Source organism: Chrysochloris asiatica, unplaced genomic scaffold, assembly GCF_000296735.1.
Source record: "Chrysochloris asiatica unplaced genomic scaffold, ChrAsi1.0 scaffold00275, whole genome shotgun sequence".
Taxonomy (NCBI): Eukaryota; Metazoa; Chordata; class Mammalia; order Afrosoricida; family Chrysochloridae; genus Chrysochloris; species Chrysochloris asiatica.
In genome coordinates, this window is record NW_006408793.1 from 2,449,024 (window position 1) to 2,469,946 (window position 20,923).

Genomic DNA, 20,923 nt, shown 5'->3' on the forward strand with positions numbered 1-20,923 from the left:
TTATAATCAATGTAATGAAACAAGCTATATGAATTGTTGAATGTGAAACTGATGATGTGCCCTGTAAACTTTCACTCAATCCACAATAAAAACCTTACATTAAAAAAAAAAAAAAAAAAGAACCGATAGTATCGAAAGGCAAACTGCACTGAAGGAATTAGCTAAAAACAAAGTTCCAGCAATGACGGAATACAAAAGGAAATGTTTCAACAACTTGATGCAACACTGGAGGCACTCATTCATCTATGTCAAGAAATTTGGAAGACAGCTATCTGGCCAACTGACTAAAATAATATGTGTGCCCATTCCAAAGAAAAATGACAAAAATGGAATGTGAAATTACCTAACAATATCATTAATATCACACCCAAGTAAAAGTTTGCTGAGTAACTCAAAAATGGGTGGAGCAGCCCATCAAAAGGGAGCTGCCAAAAATTCAAGCTGGCTTCAGAACAGGATGTGGAACAAGGGATATCATTGCTGACGTCAGATGGATCTTATCTGAAAAGCAGAGAATACCAGAAAGATATTTACTTGTGTTTTATTGACTATGCAAAGGCATTTGACTGTGTGGATCACAACAAACTATGGATAACATTGTGAAGAATGGGAATTCCAGAACACTTAATTGTGCTCAGGCAGAACCTGTACATAGAGCAAGAAGCAGTCATTCGAACAGAACAAGGGGATACTGTATGGTTTAAAATCAGAAAAGGTGTGTGTTAGGGCTATATCCTTTCACCATACTTATTCGATCTGTATGCTGAGCAAATAATCTGAAAAACTGGACTATATAAAGAAATGATACACCTTGCTTGCTTAAAGCTAAAGGACTTGAAGCACTGGCTGAAGAAAAGCATACAAAAGTCTCAGTATGAATTACAACTCATTGTAAAGAAAACAAAAGTCTTCACACTGGACCACTAAACAACGGCATGATAAACAGAGAAAATACTGAAGTTGTCAAGGGTTGCATTTTACTTGGATCCACAATCAACACTCATGGAAGCAGTAGTTGGGAAATCAAACGACTTCTTGCATTAGATAAATCAGTTCAAAGACCTCCTTAAAGATGTTAAAGAGTAAAGTCACTTTGAGAACTAAGCCATTGTATTTTCAATTGCCTCATTCATATGCACAAGAATGCTGGGCTATGACTAAAGACTAAAGAGGAGTTGATGCATTTGAAATAAGGTACTGCAGAAGAATATTGAAAGTACCATGGACTGGACACCCTAGCAAACATGAAGCAGAGACACCTATTTTCTGGGCCTGCCAACTGTTTTCTCCTTCTGGACCCAAACCCTCTTCCACTAATATGTTCTGTCAGATCCTCAGCCAGGCCAAGAAATACCCGAGCTTGATCTCTCTCTCCATATTTATTGTAGCTAGAAGTACTATAGTCCAGCACTCTATATCTTCCGTCTGGCATTGTTTGTTTAATTCAGATGTTAGTTGGGACTGAGAGAATAACCCAGAACCATGGAACAAACTGGGTCCCAATGATCAATACAAGTTCTACTCAGTGAACGTGGATTACAGCAAATTGAAGAAAGAAGGCCCTGACTCCTAAATGAAATGTTTTCCCTTAAAGCTGCTTAGAGGAGCTCTGGTAGCGTAGTGGTTACGAATCGGGCTGCAAACCTTAAGGTCAGTGGTTCGAAACTACCAGCTGCTCCGCGGGAGAAAGATGAGGCTTTCTACTCCCGTAAGAATTTACACCCTCGGAAACCCTGTACAGGGTCGCTATGGGTCGTAACCGACTCGAAGGCACTTAACAACAACAACAACAAAAGCTGCTTAGAATGAAAGTCTTCCAGAAGCCATCCACACAATTTCCCACTTAACCAGGAGATCTTTTCCCCAGATGCATGAAATCATGCTGATGCATCATGTTGAGATTACAATGGATAATAAATATCTGAAATGTGAAAAAAATTATATAAAGAAAGTAAGTATCATGGACTATCAAAACAAACAAACAAATCTGTCTTGAAAGAAGTACAGCCAAAATGCTCCCTGGAATTAAGGATGGCAAGACTTTGTCTCAGATACTTTGGACATGTTTTCTGGAGGAACCAGTTCCTCAGATAGTAGAGGGTCTGTTAACAAGAGGAAGACCCTCAAGGAGATGGATTGACACAGTGGCTACAACAATGGTCTATAACATACCAACAATTGTGAGGATGGTGGAGGACGAGGCAGTGTTTCCTTCTGTTGTGCATGGGGTTGATATGAGTCAGGACTGATTCACCAGCACCTAACAACAACAACAATGGTAGCCAGAAGAATATAACATTACTTCTGTGGTGGAGCTGTTGTTGCTGTTAAGTGCTATCGAGTTTAGTTAGGTTCTAACTCATAACAACCCTGCATAAGGTTTCCAAGGAGCAGCTGGTGGGTTTGAACTGCCGACCTTCCCTTAAGCAGTCTGATACTTCTCATACAGCACCACACCAGTATGCTTCTGTGGTACATCTACTAAAGAATGTGTATAACCTGTATCTAATCATGAGGCAAAACCAGAAAAAAAAAATTGAGGACATTCTAGCAAAAAAAAATTATTGAAAACTTTCTTCTTAAAAAATATCAAAACGTGAAATTTTGACATATTCTCCATCTAGGTCTATACAGTTCTGAAGGAAATGTTTCCATCGCTCTAATCCTTCCCTAAAGGAGCCCTGGGATAAGTACATGATTACTAAATGCAAGGCCAGTAGTTCAAACCCACTAGCTAATCCATTGGAGAAAGAGGCTATCTGTTCCCATAGAGAATTAAAGTCTTAGGAATACTTTCCAGGGTTGCTCTGACTTGAAATTGACTTGACTCGAGGACAGCGTATTTAATTTTGGAACCCTTTCCAAAAAAAATTCTCTACTCTTCAATTTACACCACATCAAAACAGCAGTTTTGGCATCCTCAAGGGACTCGAATTGTGTTTCTTTTCAATATTATTTGAATTGGGGAAATAAAGTCTGATCAAGGCTGGGGTAAAGTTCCCCAAAGAAATTCTCATGTTGTTGTTGTTGTTGAGTACCATTGAGTTAATTCTGACCCATAGCGACCCTGTATAGGGTTTCCAAGGAGCAGCTGGTGAGCTTGAACCACCGGCCTTGCAATTCAAACAACTTTGCAGTCTGATGCATTAGCCCACAGCGCCACACCAGGACTCCAATGAAATTCTTATGGCTTGAGGAATGAGAAGATGCACTGTTCTGATGGAAAACATCAGTTGGCACAAATTCCCTGGACTTTTTTTATCACCAGTGCAGTTCTCCATTTTCCTAAAACTTCTTCCCAACAAGCTCCTGTGATGGTCCTATGTCCTTTGAAAAGATCTAAAAAATGTATTCCTTTGGAATTCCAAAAAATAGTCAGCATAGCATTCTGACTGACCTCTGTATCTTGAGTTTAACAGGCCCAGTAGAACCCCTTGAAAGCCACTGTTTTAATTGGACTTTTTTTTTTTTTTAATTATTACTGAAGGCACTCTAACAAGACTAAGACATTGTCTACAGCTGTCCACCTAATCACAGAGACATATTTTATTTAGAATAAATCCATGCATATATGAACTGGAACTGAGTCACAATACCTTTTGATTTACCCTAGCTGTATAGTCAGTTCCGACTCATAGCAACCCTGTGTAAGTTTTCTGAAGCTGTAAATCTTTACAGGAACAGAAAGTCTTATCTTTCTCCTGCAGAACAGCTGGTAGTTTTAAACTGCTAACCTTGAGGTTAGCAACCCAACACTACCAGAGCTCCCTAATATGCATACTAATACTAAAATAATTTATTATCCAATGAGGATTATATGCAATTAGGTTTAAAAATCATTGGCTAAGCCAAAAAAAATATGTTGTCAAAATTGCCCTTGGAATCACCTTATGTCTCCACTGAACTAAGGCATACAGAGATTTTTCAGATTTAAAACTATTTTTTATAAATATCAAAGTTTGAGGATCACCAAGCCAAAAAAAAGGGGGGAAAGAGATGTCAATACATGGATTTCTACACATTCAAACCATTCTCCCTTTATGAGATTAAACTCACAAATCTGTCAGGAAATGGGTGGAGAATTCTAAAATGTTCCAGCTTTCCTGTTATATGACACCATTCTGTTTTAATATTACAGTTCTATTCTCTTAATACATGTTAACAGATGTATGAGGATTAAATACACAATTAAATACACTAAGCACTTACTCATACGGCTTCCTGCATTTGAATATAGATCTTGCTGCATCGGGTAACGTAGACACTGCTTTATGAAAAGTTATAGAGAAGAAATGGATTTCCCACTTGTCATTTCCTCTGGCAACCCAGTGAATTGCTCTCCTAGTCTTCTCACCTGGAGATGTCTCAAGATCACTCCCTTGCAGTGTTTCTTGCTGGGTTAAGATGGATTGTGTTCTGAAGTAAAGGAATCGACCCTAACCAGCTGCCAAGGGGATTCTACCTCATGGCAACGTCAGGTGTGCAGCATAGAACTGCTCCATAGGGTTTTCAATGGTGATGATTTTTCAAAAGATCACCAGGGCTTTCTTCTAACAAAGGTGCCTCTGGGTGAGCTTGAACCCTCAACCTTTTTCTTTGTAGTCAAGCACTTAAGTGTTGGTACCACTGGACTCTGCTCACCTGAAGAGACTCCAGAGCCCTAGTACCTGGACTGCTCTTATGCTAAAACTTCCAGAAAAATAACCAATGACGCTGACTCGATTTCTCACATAGTTGGGTTTTTGAAAGAGAAATAGATCCACCCTAGTAGTGTCTGCCCGGGCTTTACCTGATCTATCACCATACAGTTAGCGTAGACCTCATCGCCGCCATTCAGCATGGCAGAAAGCCGGTCTGCTGCGAGAAACGTTGGGGGGTGTTTGGATTTTTTGAGCACATCAAAGGAGCGGTCTGCAAAAAGAACAAAAATCACACAAATAAAGCAGAAATCATGTATTTTACAGTCAAGCATTACTTTCATCAAGCCATGAGGAAAAAGTTAAGATTGCATTTCTTAAGATTGCAGGCATGTTTTCACATTATAAGTTCTTCAAGCAAACATTTTCTCTCCCACATCTAACCCTTCTCAACTACCCAGAACATTCAAAGTCGACCTCAAACGACTGAGAAGCAATTAGAATGAATAGTTCACATAGATAAATATCTGCCCACTTCAAGTACTTTTTCCCATCACTAGATGATTTTGTAAAATAAATCAGATTTGGCCTTCAATTTCTAATAGCTTAAACTTCCTTTTACTTTACCAATAATTTGGAGGCAGTGGTGACTTTCTCGAGATCCTTGGGTCCCACAGAAGTGTTTCAGACTCAGTGAGCCAGTCTTTACTAAAGGTCCCAAGTCAATGCAGACTTGAGTGGCTGTAACACTGCACTGGCTGCTCAAGTATAAAGATGATTGTGAGGCTGGCGCATGACTGAGCAGCGCTTCATTCTGTTGTGCATACAGCCGCTATGAGCTGAAACCAACTCAAAGGTTCCTAACAACAACAACTGGCTGATAAATATGCATGATATATAAACACGCCGAGATACATAGAGTTTGGCTTCTATTTTAATTGCAGAAATAGTTTTGCCTGTTACCAGGTTATCAGCTAGGTTCCAAGCAGCTAATATTGCTCAGAGCTTAGTCTCAGATAGTGGAGACATGACTGTATTTGTAATGGAACATAAAGTTGAAGGTAATGAAATATGGAGCCAGAATGTCTCATTTCTTGTGACTTTAAGTAAATTACTTGATCCCCATATACCTTCACAGAGTTTGCTCATCCGTAAAATGTGACTATTATTATACTTTCCTCATAGTGTGGTTATGAGGATTAAATGAGTTCTGACATGTAAAGCATTAAATACATGCCCGGCACTCTGTGAGTGGTTCATAAATATTTGTTATTATTATTATTATTATATTTGCTATTACTATTATTTCTTAACCATGTTCAGTGTAAAGTACAAGGGCTTTTATGTTAACACTAATCATAATGTGCTATCTGTGTAATTCTGTTATTGTATGTTGGGCAGGCAGTTTCGATTTCATAACAACCCTGTATAAGGTTTCTGAGGCTGTACATCTTCACAAGAGCAGAAAGTCTCATCTTTCTCCCATGGAGCAGGCGGTGTAGTCAAACTGCTAACCTTGTAATTAGCAACCCATTGTGTAACCCACTACGTCACCAGAGTTTAATACTAATAGTAGCCTGCTAGTGATACTAGTAATCTATACTGTTGTTGTTAAGTGCTGCTGAGTTGGTTCCAACTCATAGTGACCTGTGTAGGGTGCCCAAGGGGTGACTGGTTATTTGAACCACTGACCTTGTGGTTAGTAGTCCAGTGCTTATCCTATAGTGCCACACTAGGACTATAGCAATCTATACTAGTAATGGATTATCAATATCTGTAAATGATTTTAATAGGATAAATTCAAAATTATACCTATAATATAGGTTATCTTGAGTACAAAAGTAGTATTGCTTCTATTTCAATAGAAATGGCATATAACCCACAATCTCTCTATACCATGGGATAAATCTAGGTAAACCCATTGGAGTGACTCAGTAGATGAAAAATGATTAAGAAATGTTGAGCTGATATAACAGAAGCAAAAGATTCTATTCTCTTTATAGAAAGTCCTAGATAATTACAAAAGTCACAAAGATGTAAGAAGTTTACTAGTCAAATGGTGTTGATTCAGGTTCTGTATCTATAACTATGGGTTTCACAAGAGCACTGAAGTGAGATATTATTAAGCTTCTTAAGAAAAGATACAGTATAAAAGAAAGCACTATTTTTTTTTTTACATCCCAAAGTAATCTTTTGCTAACTTATTTAAATAACTAGTATTACAACATGCAAAACACAAATACTTCACAAGTATAATCCTTATGATCAATTACTATACATTTTCATTCTAATTACAAAAAAGAAAAATATGTGCCAGAGGCTATAAATCAAGATCCTGACAGAACATTTTCAGTGTATCCTGAAGTAAAAAAACAAAACAAAAAAACACTTGCTCATTTGTCATTTTACAGAATGCTCTTTTAAAACAATCATAAATAACTCAACATGGTCCGGCACTGTGGTAATTAATCAGCTTAACTGTTCCACAGTGTCATAAGTTCACAGACTATAAAACACCTGGCATTTTTGCCATCACACTTGGAAGGCAGTTCATGTTCCTTTTTAACCACTTTCCCATTGCTGCCAAATTAAGACTTCATTGATAACTAGACTGATCTAAGAACTAGGAAGATGTTCGTAACAATAGCCAACAACTGATGGATTTCATTTTTCTTTTTACAAGGCAATATTTTACTTGTCTTGAATAAACACTAGTTTGTCAAATACAAGATAAATATTTAAAAACCACTTACAGTACAGATTTATGGCATTTGCTAATTTATTTGGTGTAAGTACTCCCAGCTTGGTTGATTTCAAGAGACCTACAAGAAGTCACTGAACATTGAAATGAGAAGAACTGTGTTAAACGGGTCTTCATAAATGAAACAAGCAGATCTAGTACATGCTTGCAATAAGGATTATTTTAGTGGAACTGAAAACCCATTCTAATTGTTATGATTTACATATACTATTTTTACTATGTCATCAATGATGTAACATTGATCCTGTGTGTTGTATCTAGATATCTATCTAAATGACTAAAATATTATCAGAATAATTAATTGATGGGTAGAATGGTTTTTTAAGAACTGATCATTTTTTCCTTCAATATTTTGGATTAAAGGAAAATACTGGAATGGTCAGATTTTTTGCTTCACTAGATAAAACTTTACCTAGCCTCCATTTACATATATATACACACACATATGTCCTGGTGTGGCACTGTGGGTTAATGTGCTAGACTGCACAGTTGGTTTGAATGGCAAGGTTGGTGGTTCAAGCTCACCAGCTGCTCCTTGGAAATCCTCTAGAGGGTCACTGTGGGTCAGAACTGACTCAACAGCACTTAACAACAAATATATATATATATTTATTATTGTGAATTGAGTGATAGTTTACATGGGAGAACATTGGTTTTACACTCACTGTTTCATTCACCTCCGTGCATCATCATTCAACAGTATTTGCTTCTAATCCCTCTGGGGTTTTTGTTTTTTTGTGTGTGTGTTTTATTTTATTTTATTTTATTTTTTGGAAGGGGGGGGTCATTTTAAAAACCAAAGTGTGTGAACACATTGTCCAGCACCTGACTGTCATGTTGTGAATGACTGAAAGAGTCTATGCTCAAAACACCAACCACTCACTTCAAGGATGAGCAGAAACAGCAACTATTTCTGCTTTCATTTACGCAGTTAAAAAGTTCAAATCACTGAAATTCAACCTTTCTTCCACAAACAAAACCTACCTGACCTTATGTGTCACTGCTGGTAGGTGTTGTTGAGTCAATTCTGACTCAGAGTGACCACAGAATGAAATGCTGCCCTATCCTGAACAATCCTTGCCGTTTGAGCCCACTGCTGCAGTTACTGTATCAGACCACCTCATTCAGGGTCTTCCTCTTTTTTGCTGACCCTCTACTTTACCAAGTATTTTTTTCCAGGGATTGGTCCCTCCTGATAATATGTTCCAAGTACATGAGACAAAGTCTTGCCATCCATGCTCCTGGGGAGCAATCTGGCTGTCTTTCTTCCAAGACAGATTTGTTCATTTTCTGCACGTCCATAGTATATTCTATATTCTTCACTAACACCATAATTCATTTATTCTGTGGTGATCCTTATTCATTGTCCGCCTTTCCCATACTAAGAGACAAATGCAAACAGAAAGACTGGGGTCAGGCACATCTTTGTCCTCAAAATGACATATTTGCTTTTTAACACTTAAAAGAGGTCTTTTGCTGAAGATTTGCCCATTGCAATATGTCATTTCATGTATTGACTGCTGCTTCCATGAGTACTGATTGTAAATACAAGTAAGATTAATTCCTTGACAACTTCAGTCTTTATCTGTTTATCATGATGTGGCTGACTTTTCCAATTCTTATAACTGGACTCAAACTCTTAAATACCGTAAGGCAATCATGGCCATGATAGAAACTTAAAAATGGTCAAGTCTGGTTACTTTGACTTAGTTGAGGTCATGTTTTCTGAATGATTAATTCGATCAGTGTTTCAGAAAATCATTTTATTTCCAAAGATTGGCCCACAGTCTCTTATTTGCAATTCTTACATTTAGAAAACTCTGAAAATAAAACCTTTCTTCTATAAGTTTGGTTCATAACACATTTGGTGGTGGTGATGGTGGTGGTAGTGGTGGTGGTAGTAGTTAGGCACCGCCAAGTCAGTTCTGATTCGTAGTAGACCTGTATAGGGTTTCCAAGGCTTTAAAATCTTTGCAGAAGCATAAAACCTCATCGTTCTCCTGAGGAATGGCTGGTGGGCTCGAACCGCCGACCTTGTGATTTGTAATCCAGTGCTTAGTCTACGGAGCCACAGCACTTCCTATTATTTAGTGGTTAGTGTTGTTAAGTGCCATTCAGTTGGTCTACACTCATAGTGACCCTGTACAGGGTTTCCGAGGAGCGGCTGGTGTGTTTGAACTTCAGCTTTGCAGTTCAAACTGACCTTGCAGTCCAGTGCTTACCCTAAAGCGCAACACCAGAATGTGGATAGCCGTGATGATTATACAACAGTGAGAATCTGGTTAATATCATTGGGACTGTACAGGTAAAAATGGTCAAAATAACAAATCTTTTACCATGAATATGAAAGGGCTTCAAAAAGTCTGTTGTTGTTTTTTCATTATCTTCCAGTTCATTTTCCCATAGATTTTTTTTTAAAGGACCCTCTTATTTCATCACAATGTGAAGTTTTTTAAAATGCACATCTGGTGGGAAAACCTGACCTGAATTCTAATGATAGCATGCATGCGCATACATCTACCTACAGAAATATCAACATGCTTGGTGATACTACTATGGGTATCAAAGAATGTATGGTGCACGCACCAGGCCAAAAAGATTGGAAATTCTGAATTCCAAAGAAATCAAGGTGTGGCACCATAGGATAAGCACTCAAACAGAAGGTCAGTTTGAACTGTAAGGTGGGCAGTTCAAACTCACCAGCCGCTCCTCAGACACCCTATACAGGATCATTACGAGTCTGAACCAACTCTGTGTCACTTAACAGCAACAACAAAGAGTTCCAATGACTAGATTGTGGATTTCTACAAAAGTAACCATCAGATATTCGAACAGTATTTCCAGAGTTTTTGTCATTTATTTGACAAAATCACAACTTTGCATAGCTACATGGTCACTCATATTATTTTATCCTCTAGCACTTGTCTAAGAACAACTCACCTTTTTAAGTAAAATATCTTTAAATAAATACCTCACCTCTAGTGTAAATGAAAAGCCAGTATTGGATGGTTTATACACAGTTTGTTGGTGTTGTTGTTAAGTACCGTTGAGTCAGTTCTGACTTGCAGCAACCCTATATACTAAAACAATGCAAACAAAACAATGGAATTCAATTTGGACTAAATACAGTTGCCTATCAAATAGCACAGCCTTCAATATGGATTACATCTCAATGTCAAGTAAACAAAAATCTTCACCACTGGACCAATAAACAATATTCTTATCAATGGAGAAAAAACTGAAGTTGTCAAGGACTTCATTCTTCTTGGGTCAACTATCAACACTCATGGGAGCAGCAGTCAAGAGATCAGATGATGTATTGCATTAGGCAAATCTGCTGCACAGGAACTTTTTAAAGTGCTGAAGAGCAAAGATGTCAGCTTGAGGACTAAGGTGCACCTGACCCAAGCCATGGTATCTTCAATAACCTTACTTGGATGTGAAAGCTGGACAGTGAATAAGGAAGATCGTAGAAGAATCAATGCCTTTGAATTATGGGGTTGGAGAAGAATACTAAAAGTGCCATGGGCTGCCAAAAGAACCAATAGATCTGTTTTGGAAGAAGTGCAGCCATGTCTCATACTTTGGACATATTATCGGGAGGGAACAGTCGCTGGAGAAGGATATCATGCTTGGTAAGATGGAGGGTCAGAGAAAAAGAGGAAGACCCCCAATGAGATGGATTGGCCAGGTGGCAGCACTGATGGACTCAAATGTGGCAACAGTAGTGAGGTTGGCCCAGTATCGGACATTGTTTCGTTCTGCTGTGCATAGGGTCGCTATGAGTCGGTTCCGACTCGATGGCACCTGACAACAACAACAATTAAAGCTGAGGGGAGAAAGCCCTGGTGATCCACTGCTGGAAAAGCAGTCATTGAAAACCCTTTGCAGCACATTTCTACACTGACAAGTATGAGATCATCATGAGTTGGAATCAACTTGATGCAATAGGTTTTTCCAAAACTGAGAACTTAAGAGTCCTTCTATCTTTGTTTAAAAGGGAGATTCTGAAGGATGCCAAACCAAATTCACTACCACTCAGTCATTTATGACTCAAAATTACCATATAGAACAGAGTAGAACTGCCTCATAGTGTTTTCAAAGCAATAATCCTTACAGAGGTAAACTGCCACATCTTTCTCCCATGGAGAAACTGGTGAATTCAAACTGCCAACCTTTCTATCAGCAACCCAAAGCACTTTACCAACTGTATCACCAAGGGTTCTTTTATTTATTTATTTATTTTTGGAAGGATTAGAGTGGTGTTACAGGTACACTAGTACTAAACTGAGCCTTTCCCCTTGAGTCAGCAGATAAATCAAAGGAAAATGTAAAAGAAAATACCTGTCTTACTATGCAATCCAATGTAACCTAGTGTTATGCTGGCATTCCATCTCTATCTCCAGAGGTTTGTATCCTACATGTTGGAAAACTGGGTTAGACCCTGTCATAATTTTCACTCTGGTACTGATCCTTCTGAGACAGTAACTCATGTTGGGGGAGAGACACTTACATGAGGAAGTAAATTTCTTTGTCTCCCCTCCAGCTCTTTCATTCAGAACTTGTCAAGAAGATGTTATTGGATCACTCACCGCAACAATCGATTTACAAACTTGGCACAAAAGTTTTTTTGAGAGCAAACCTCTGGAGCAGAATATTCTTTTCTTTCTAGATCTCTTTCTAGAGATCTAGAAACCTCCACTTTCCCAAAGACACTTGGATCTAAAAGTGAGCACAGACCAACAAACCAGAAGATAGCTCTGAGTAACAGGATTTCCATTCCTTTACTCACTTCAATGCTAGTTACTGTACAGAATGGCCTTCAAATCCAACCAAAGAAGATTTATAAGGAAAGAAAATAAGTTGGTCTTCAAAACAGTTTCAGTTACACATATTAAATCAGCTAATTGTTCTACTATGTTTCAGGCAATTCAAACAAAAGGCTACAATAGTTTCATAAAAGGAGACTAATGTTTCCAAGATTTTTAAGAAATACAGTTTTATTACTTCCATACGTACCTACTTTCATATCAAATTAAATGAATAAATTATTGCCCCCCCAAACCCCCCAAAAAAGTCCTTCAGGTCACTTTCAATATGTGTATAGAAATAAAATATGCCATAAGACCAGTTCTTTGTCTTAAATTCATGTTGTTTTGCTTTTCTTAGCAAAGTTAATATTGGTTAATATTCGGTAAACCTACATTCACGAGACAATACAAAAGTAATTCTCATTCAAAAGTCTGCAAAATTTTAATTTGTGAAGAGTAATGTACTATAATGGTCAAAAACATTGGTCCAGGAGCTAGATTACCTGGGCTCAAGTTCCTACTTCACAGCCTAGCATCTGTGCGACCTTGGGCAAGTTACTTAGCCTCTCTGTTCCTCTGTTGTTGTTTTGCTTTTCATTTTAAAAATCCAAAGTCATTGGATTGCTTGTAGGAATTAAATGAGCTAATATTTGAAGGGATTAGAACAGAATCTTACATGTAGCACACACTTTGAAAATGCTTGTGATCATAAATCAATAAGGTTGTATAATCTTGATAATTTGTATAACTTAGATTTTTTAAAAATGATTTCAACATTGGCTATAACTTTAGATGTTTAGAACCAACCCAAGGTAACTAGAATGCACAAAACATCCCACTTGCTACATACACAAAGAAGTAGTGCAACAATCTTTTATTTAAGACTGAGCTCCTGTTAAGTCATTTTTTTAAATAAGTCCATCCTGAACATGGTAACAAATCATATAAAATGTGAAGAAGAAAGAAAAACTGTCAAACTGCCCATAAGACTTACCTCCAACAACTCAAGGATGAAAGCTTGTGAAATGGGAGGGATTATAACTACAGGATGAACAAAGAATAAAGTCAGGCGAACAGAGACAGCATTTCCCCAGAACAAACAAAGGGAGGATTTCAGAAAATAAGATGTTCTAACATGATGAAGTGGACTCTGGCCAATTTCTCAGTGCGCAGAGTGCCTAGAGGATAAACAGTAACTTTGAGGGGATCCCCAGCTCTCCTCTCTCCCATTATTCTCCTGACTTTGTAACATGATCTACGTAAATCGACAAGGGCTCCCAGAGCACTTCACTTGCCAGTCTAGATGTTCTAGTTCAGGACAACAGCAGAGGGAGTAAACGCAGTTAGTTCATAAAAGGAGGAGAACTGGTAGAAAGTAAGGGGGAGAAGGAAGGCAGCTGTGGATGTCTCCCTTTTCTCTGACATTTATCAATACCCCAAATCTGGCAAGAAATGCCTAGTAGCACAGGCCTGCTTAGGGCCTCAGCCACCTGATTTCTAATGAAAATGCAACTCTACCTGGAGAAGTGAAGGGCCTGGTGGCTGGAAGAAAACATGGCCGACTTGACTCATTATATAAGAGACCCACACCCAAACATAAACAGACGCTACTAAGGCAGTCCTCTGTAAGCCTATTGCTGACCTGGTTTGGCTCACCCTGGGTGCCAAACTCTTGCCTGCAAAACTTAGGTGAGAGCCTTTCAGTCCAGATATCTCTCTCACACAAAGCCTGGATGGGTTTTATTCACTCATTCACCCATTCATTTACTATATTTTGTTTTAAACCAAGAAAATTATGAACACAGAGGTTTTATTAAACATGACTTCTTGTTGTTTAGTGCCATGGAGTCCTCATTGTTGCTGTTAGGTGCCCTCAAGTGACTCTACGCACAAAAGAACGAAATACTACCCAATACTGGGTCAACCTCACAATTGTTGCCACGCTTGAGCCCATTGATGCTGCCACTTGGCCAATCCATCTCACTGGGGTCTTCCTCTTTTTCTCTGACCCTTCCCCCATATCAAACATGTTATCTTTTTCCAGCGACTGGTCCTTCCTGACAATATGTCCAAAATATGAGAGACGAAGTTTGGCCATCCTGGCCTCCAAAGAGCACTCTGGCTGTACTTCTTCCAACACAGATCTGTTGGTTCTTTTGGCATAGCAACCCTGTATAAGGTTTCCAGGGAGGGGCTGGTGGGTTTGAACCACCAACCCTGCGATTTGCAATCCAGTGCTTATCCTACAGTGCCACACCACTAACCAACACAAAATGTGTAATATTTATATTAGAATTCAACTCCCAGCACTCCACTGAAACAGGACCCATCCCAGGGACCAACGGCCTTCCTATGATAGAATTTCTTGTTCATTTCTCAGGTCTGACCTTACATGGATTACAGTAGCTTTTGCTACAGTTGATTCTTCCCTTCTTCCCCTTGGACTCCAGGACACTGCTCTCTGCTGGCTTTCCTTCCATCTCACCAGTCTTTCCTTCTCAATCCTGGTGAATGGTTCTTCCTCATGTCCTAGGATTTCTATAGGGCACAGTACCTGAGGGTCAAGTTCCTCTTCTCTCTCTCCACTCATTCCCTCTGTCACCTAATACAATGATGTCATGTAGGATGATGACTTGCAAATGCTCATCTACAGTCCAGACCCTTCCCTTGAACTTCATAACTCCCTCCTCGATAGCTTCACTTACTTGTCCAGTAGCCACCTCAGACAGAACCCTTGATTTCACCTCGTAAACCTGCCCTCCCAGTAAACAGGAACGTTATTTTTCCTTGCAATTGTCCCTGACTTCTATCTTTCTTTACTTTCAAGTAGACCCAGATCTGACATTTCTCATCATCTCTACTGCCCCAGGCCAAGCCAGCACAATCTTCTATCGAGATTACTGCAAGTCTCCTAACTATTCCTCTGCTTCCATTATTTCTTCTCAACTATTTCTCATGACATAGCCAAATCAGGTTGTGTCACATATTTGACAAGGGCCCAATGTCTAAAATTTATAGAAAACTTCAGCACCTCAACAAAAGCCAACTCTAAAATGGGCAAAGAATATGAGCAAACACTTCACCCAAGATGGCATCCAGGCAGCCAACAAATACCTGAAGAGAAGCTTGTGGTCACTAGCCAGGGGAGAAACAGAAATTTAAACAATGAGATATCACCTCAACCTGGCAATAAGAGCAATGATCCAAAAACAGAATACAACAAATGCCAGCAGGTGTGTGGGGAGATTCAAACTCTCATACGCTGTTGGTGGGACTATAAAATAGTACAACCACTGCAGAGAGCAGGATGGAGCTTCCTTTAAAAGTTAGAAATAGAGAAAGCATATAATCTGGCAGTCCCACTCTTACGTATATATCCTAGAGAAATAAGAGCCATGACACAGACAGGCATATGTGTATCTATGTTCACTACAACATTATTTACAATAGCAAAAAGATGGAGACAACCTAAGTGCCCATCAATAGGTGAATAGCTAAACTGAACTGTGGTACATACACAAAATGGAATGCTATGAAACATGAAATAATAATGAATTCATGAAATGTTTCAAAACAATGGATGAACTTGGAGGGCCTCATGTCCATTAATTCAGTACTTTGTCCAGTGTCATCTGCCAACCTCCACTGAGAACGGGTTTAATTTTGCTCTCCTGGTAGGACAAGCAACTTCTTGATCGGGTTCTGAGCAACATGGACAACACAGATGCCATGGCACGTCCTGTGTGGTGCCGTCAAACATGCCCTAACCCCTTTATTCAATGATCAGGCTGATGAGTCTTCTACTTAAAAGATTAATGGAAGATGAGACTAACTTGCAAAGTAGAGGTACTGAGAAAAAGCAAATGATCAGGAAAAAAAAAATTAAGGAGGGAGAAAAGCAAAACAATGGGTCCTACAAAAGCCACCACCTATTAATGTTTGCTAATTATACTGGTAGTACTTGTACTTCTACTATCGCTAACATGCATATTATGGTTGCTGTTAAGTGCCGTTGAGTCAGTTCTGACTCATAGCGAGCCTGCATAGGGTTTCCAAGGAGCAGCTGGTGAGTCTGAACAGCCAACCTTGTGGTTAGCAGTCAACTGCTGACCCTGAAGCATAAGCCAGGCACTCTCCTACATGATTTATATATGGAAATATTAACTCATTGGTCCCCAAATTAACACTCGGAAGTTGTTGTTGTTGTTGTCATTGAGACAACAGCTGACTCATGGTGATCCCACGTGTGCAGAGTCGGACTGTTCCTGAGATCACCAGGGCTATCTTCTCAGATGCCTCTGGGTGGGTTTGAACCTACAATCTCCTGACTAGTAGCCAAGAGCTTAATCATTTGAGCCACAGACAAGGAAACTGAGGTGCTATTTAAGTAACTGCCCAAGACCACACAACTAATAAATATAAGCACTAGACTGGCACTGTAGTAGGTAGCTCCAGCTACTCTCGTTAAGAGTTGGGGTTCCTACCATCCTATTCTGAACCAAAGAAATTGGTATTTGAACAATGTCTGGTATTTTCCCATTAAGAAGTTTCATTAATGTGTGACAGTGTGACCCGTGCCCAGGTGTGTTTGCCCACCTCCTGGGCCTGTGATAATCCATCTGCAGATCTGCTGCTAGGATGTGGCAGTGTGAGGCTTGCTTAATAAACTCAGTCATAAAGCAGCAAATATATTATTACACTCTGTTTAAAACAAACAACATACTCAGAGAAAAAATGAAGAGAGTAGAATGATAAACTGAGACGCTAACTGAAGTGTTAGCAGTTTATCTTTGGTAGCAGAGTTACAGACTTTTTATTTTCAGCTACGCAGACTGGGCCACCCGCAGTGGGCTCAGTGGGAAGACTTGGATGGCTATCAACACCCACAGAGAGTGTGACCAGTACCACTGGACAGCTCCTTCAACCCCTCAGGAACCCTGGTGGTATTACACATAAGGAATAGGTGGAAGTTCAAACCCACCAGCCACCCAACAGAATCAAGATGAGGCTTTCTTCTCCGAATGCAGATCCACAGCCTTGGAAACCCTATGCAGGGTCTTCGTAAGTCAGAACCGACTCAACAGCACCTAACCACAACAATTTTATATCATTTCAAGATTTCTTACAATGACTGTTTTTACCATCTAAAGTTAAAAGAAAAAAGCATGTCATATTTCAGAAATGCACCTCCTACTTAAATAAAAGAACAACTGTGTTACTGCATACAAAGCAGCAGGTTATCAATAAATCATCTACACTAAAGCATTCACTGGAAAACTTTTACCCAATACCACACAGTATTTTTTTTTTTCAACCATCTGCCACCTCGACTCATAATAATCACATGTGAAATTATCATTCTGTTCATTAGATAAGAAAGCTGATTACGTCCTGCCCAGATCACCAGTGATGAACCCAAGATGCAAACAGTACTGGGAGAGACCAAAACACACCCATTTTCATAGCAGCATACTAATTCTCAAATTTCCCTACAAAGGGAACCTTACCAAGTTCTGAAATTTGTCGAAGACCTTTTTGCCACTGGTCTCAGTGAGACAGAAAAAAGAGAAAACCCACCCTCACAAATGGACATGGACACTTTCAGGGCTAAATTACCATCTGTCTCCTTGCCGTTCCTCCACTAAAGTTCCCTTAGGATTTTCCAGATATTAGTCTTGGCCTAGAAAATCCCTTGGCTTCACTCTTCTGAATTGGACTTGAGGTTACAAAGAGGAATCATCCAAATTCCAAAATTATCCTCAGCCCAGGCATTTCCTGTGGTCACAAGAGAGCAAAAGTTCCTCTGTAGATTTCAGTCTGCACCAGGATGTGTCTAAGAGAACCCAGGGCATCTTTGTCCACAAAAGCTAGAGAGTCTCTGATACGCTTCCAAATGCCCAATTTGCCCTCAGAATTTAACTCAGTTTCCTGGAGTCCTATGAAAATAAAAGTAAGGCCTGGGATGAGATTAGAGGCCCCAGACCATCCCTGCTAGAAACAATAACAGCTGGAAACACAAGAGAATGGATTCCAGAGGTGTTGGGAATGAGAATGGCTTCCCCCTGCCCTCCCTTGTAGTGGTACAATTTAAAACCCCTTCTAAGCAACAAGGTACAACTCGGTTCTGTAAAATCAGATCTTAATTAATTAATAAATAAATAATCGTACTGTTTTGAAGGAGTCCTGATGTGGTGCTGTGGGTTAATGCGCCAGACTGCAAAGCCATTTGAACTGCAAGGTTGGCAGTTCAAGCTCACCAGCCACTCCTTGGAAACCCTATCCAGGGTTGCTATGTTAAGTGCTGACTCAATGACACTTAACAACAACAATTGTTTTCAAAGACCTAATTATTAAAATTATTTAAGACAAACCAGCATTTTCTCTCATAACTAGAAGCCCTTGGAGACCTGTTGTAGTTTTAAGTGTCATCAAGTCAGTTCTGACTCCTATGGACCCTGTACAGGGTTCCTGGGGAGAAGCTGGTGGATTTGAACCACTGATCTTGTGGTTCAAAACAATCATGTTGTCCACTATTTTATCCTACTATGCCACAAACAGAGATAAAAACTGAGAAAAAATAATCTCTTGATAACAACAACAATTTTTCCCCAAACCTTCCCAACTTCTCATTTTTATTTACAGTAGCATTAAGTAGTTTCCCAAAGTACTCATGCCTATGTTTCAACAATAAAGACTCTCAAATATGTAAATAAATACCTTTTCCTGCCCTTGCTGCCCCCAAGCTACAAAGCAGATATTCAGTCATGTGTGGTGTGTGGACTTTGGTGTGATTAGATTTAACCAGCAATTTCTTTCTTTTTTGATGTAATTCTCCAAGGCCTAAAGCAAGTTAGTCTACATTAAAGAAAAACATGCAAACCAAAAGATAGGGGGGAGAGGGGGTAGTAAAAAACAAAACAAAACAAAAAAACTAACATGTTATTCAAACACCAGGATAGAAGTGAAAAACCTCAAATAAAGTGACAGGACTTTGAAGAGAACACTTCCTGTGATTCTAGATAAAAACAGAGACAACCTATTGAGGAAGATGCCCCTATGGGTTAATATCACCAAGAACACTATGAATAACTCCACGGCAGCATAGCCTTATGGAAAGATACTGATACACAAAAAGGATTTGTCCACTTCAAAGTTCTGATGAGTTCCAATTCTCCAAGGCCCTCTCTAAAACCAGATGTAGTTTTACCTTTTAATACCCTAAAAATAATTGAGTTCCACTATAGACAAGGAGTCCTGATGTGGCACTACAGGATACGTGCAGGCTGTTAACTGAAAGACTAGCAGTTCAAACCCACCAGCAGCACCTTGGAAACGCTATACAGTCAAAACTATGAGTCAGAACCGACTCAATGGCACTTAACAATAACAACAACATAGACAAAGAATTATGCTGGTAAAACAGAAAACGCTCCACTAAAACTTAAATCCCTTCACTTATTTTTGTGTGTGCATCCATAAGAATAGTTTAAATTAATGAATAAATGATAAAAAAAAAAAAAAAACAAGTTCTACCTGTTATTCCTTCCAATTTTCCGGAATTCTTCTGGTTAGGGAACCTACTTAATTCCTGAATCCTATTTCATTATTCTGAACACCCCTGGAGTACTTTTGGGTAAGTGGGCATCAATAAGGCATAGATATGAGATTTACTAAATTCACATCTGCTTGTTATTGTTAAGTGCCATCCAGTCGGTTTTGACTCCCAGAGACTCCATATAGGGTTTTCAATGAGCGGCTAGTGAGTTTGAAGTGCCCAACCTTGCAGTTCAAACCAACCTTTCAGTCTAGTGCTTTATCCCACAACGCCACACCATAAAATTCATAACCAGGACTCCTTATTGTCAGGGACCTGGGATCAGGAGTCCCAAGATAGTGAGAGAGCTCCAGGCATCTATTCCTGATCTAATGAAAAGGCACTTGGCTTCTACATGACCTCTACAGGAAGAACAAATCACTAGTTTCCTCTGCATCCCATACTCACAAGCACTACATCAGTCCAACTACATATAATGTATGTTGGACTTATCGTCAGAGTGCAGGGATCTTGTGAAAGCAAATGATACTTTCAGGTACAGTGTGCTCAGGTAGCATGTTTACTAAAATTACATTCTCCTAAATCCTTCCATCTCACTGGGGGTCTTCCTCTTTTTCTCTCACCCTCCACCTTTACTTCAGACATATTGTCAGGAGTGACCAGTCACTGGAGAAGGATATCATGTTTGGTAAGGTAGAGGGTCAGTGAAAAAGATGCAGTTCCCTCTTCATCTCTCTTTCTTAGCACTAGTACACAAAGCAAAGCATTTGGCGTTCACTGAAAGGCAATGAGTAGCATGCAATTTAAACGTCCAGATTCTAGTCTGACTAAAATCTGCTGCTGCATCAAGTAAACTGGTGTTTCTTCTCCTAAAACTACAAATTCAAAATATATAGTTTACTTTTTTAGTGTGGTTGGGGGCCAAAAAAAAAAACAAAAAACTTTATATCTCTTCTCTCTCCAAAAAAGAATTACCCAAAACATGAAATAATGTTTCAAGCACCATTAAGGTAATAAAAAGAAGTTATGAACTTCATACTTGTGGTGTGAATTACATCTATGTGTTCAGAGAGAGGGAATGGTGTTCTCTAAATTCCTTAATTCTTATTTACCACATCAAGACCTAGGTCTAGAGGAAGAGCCCATAGAGAGACTCAGG

General features: G+C 39.2%; 1 protein-coding gene across 1 annotated transcript in view; it reads right to left on the bottom strand.

The window, feature by feature from the left end:
* ARHGEF28 (Rho guanine nucleotide exchange factor (GEF) 28) overlaps positions 1 to 20,923 on the bottom strand; it is a 183,022-nt gene that overhangs the window by 153,254 nt on the left and 8,845 nt on the right. Inside the window, exon 2 of the mRNA XM_006874402.1 lies at positions 4,790 to 4,911. Coding sequence (XP_006874464.1) covers positions 4,790 to 4,911 — 122 coding nt within the window. The remainder of the gene's footprint in view (positions 1 to 4,789; positions 4,912 to 20,923) is intronic.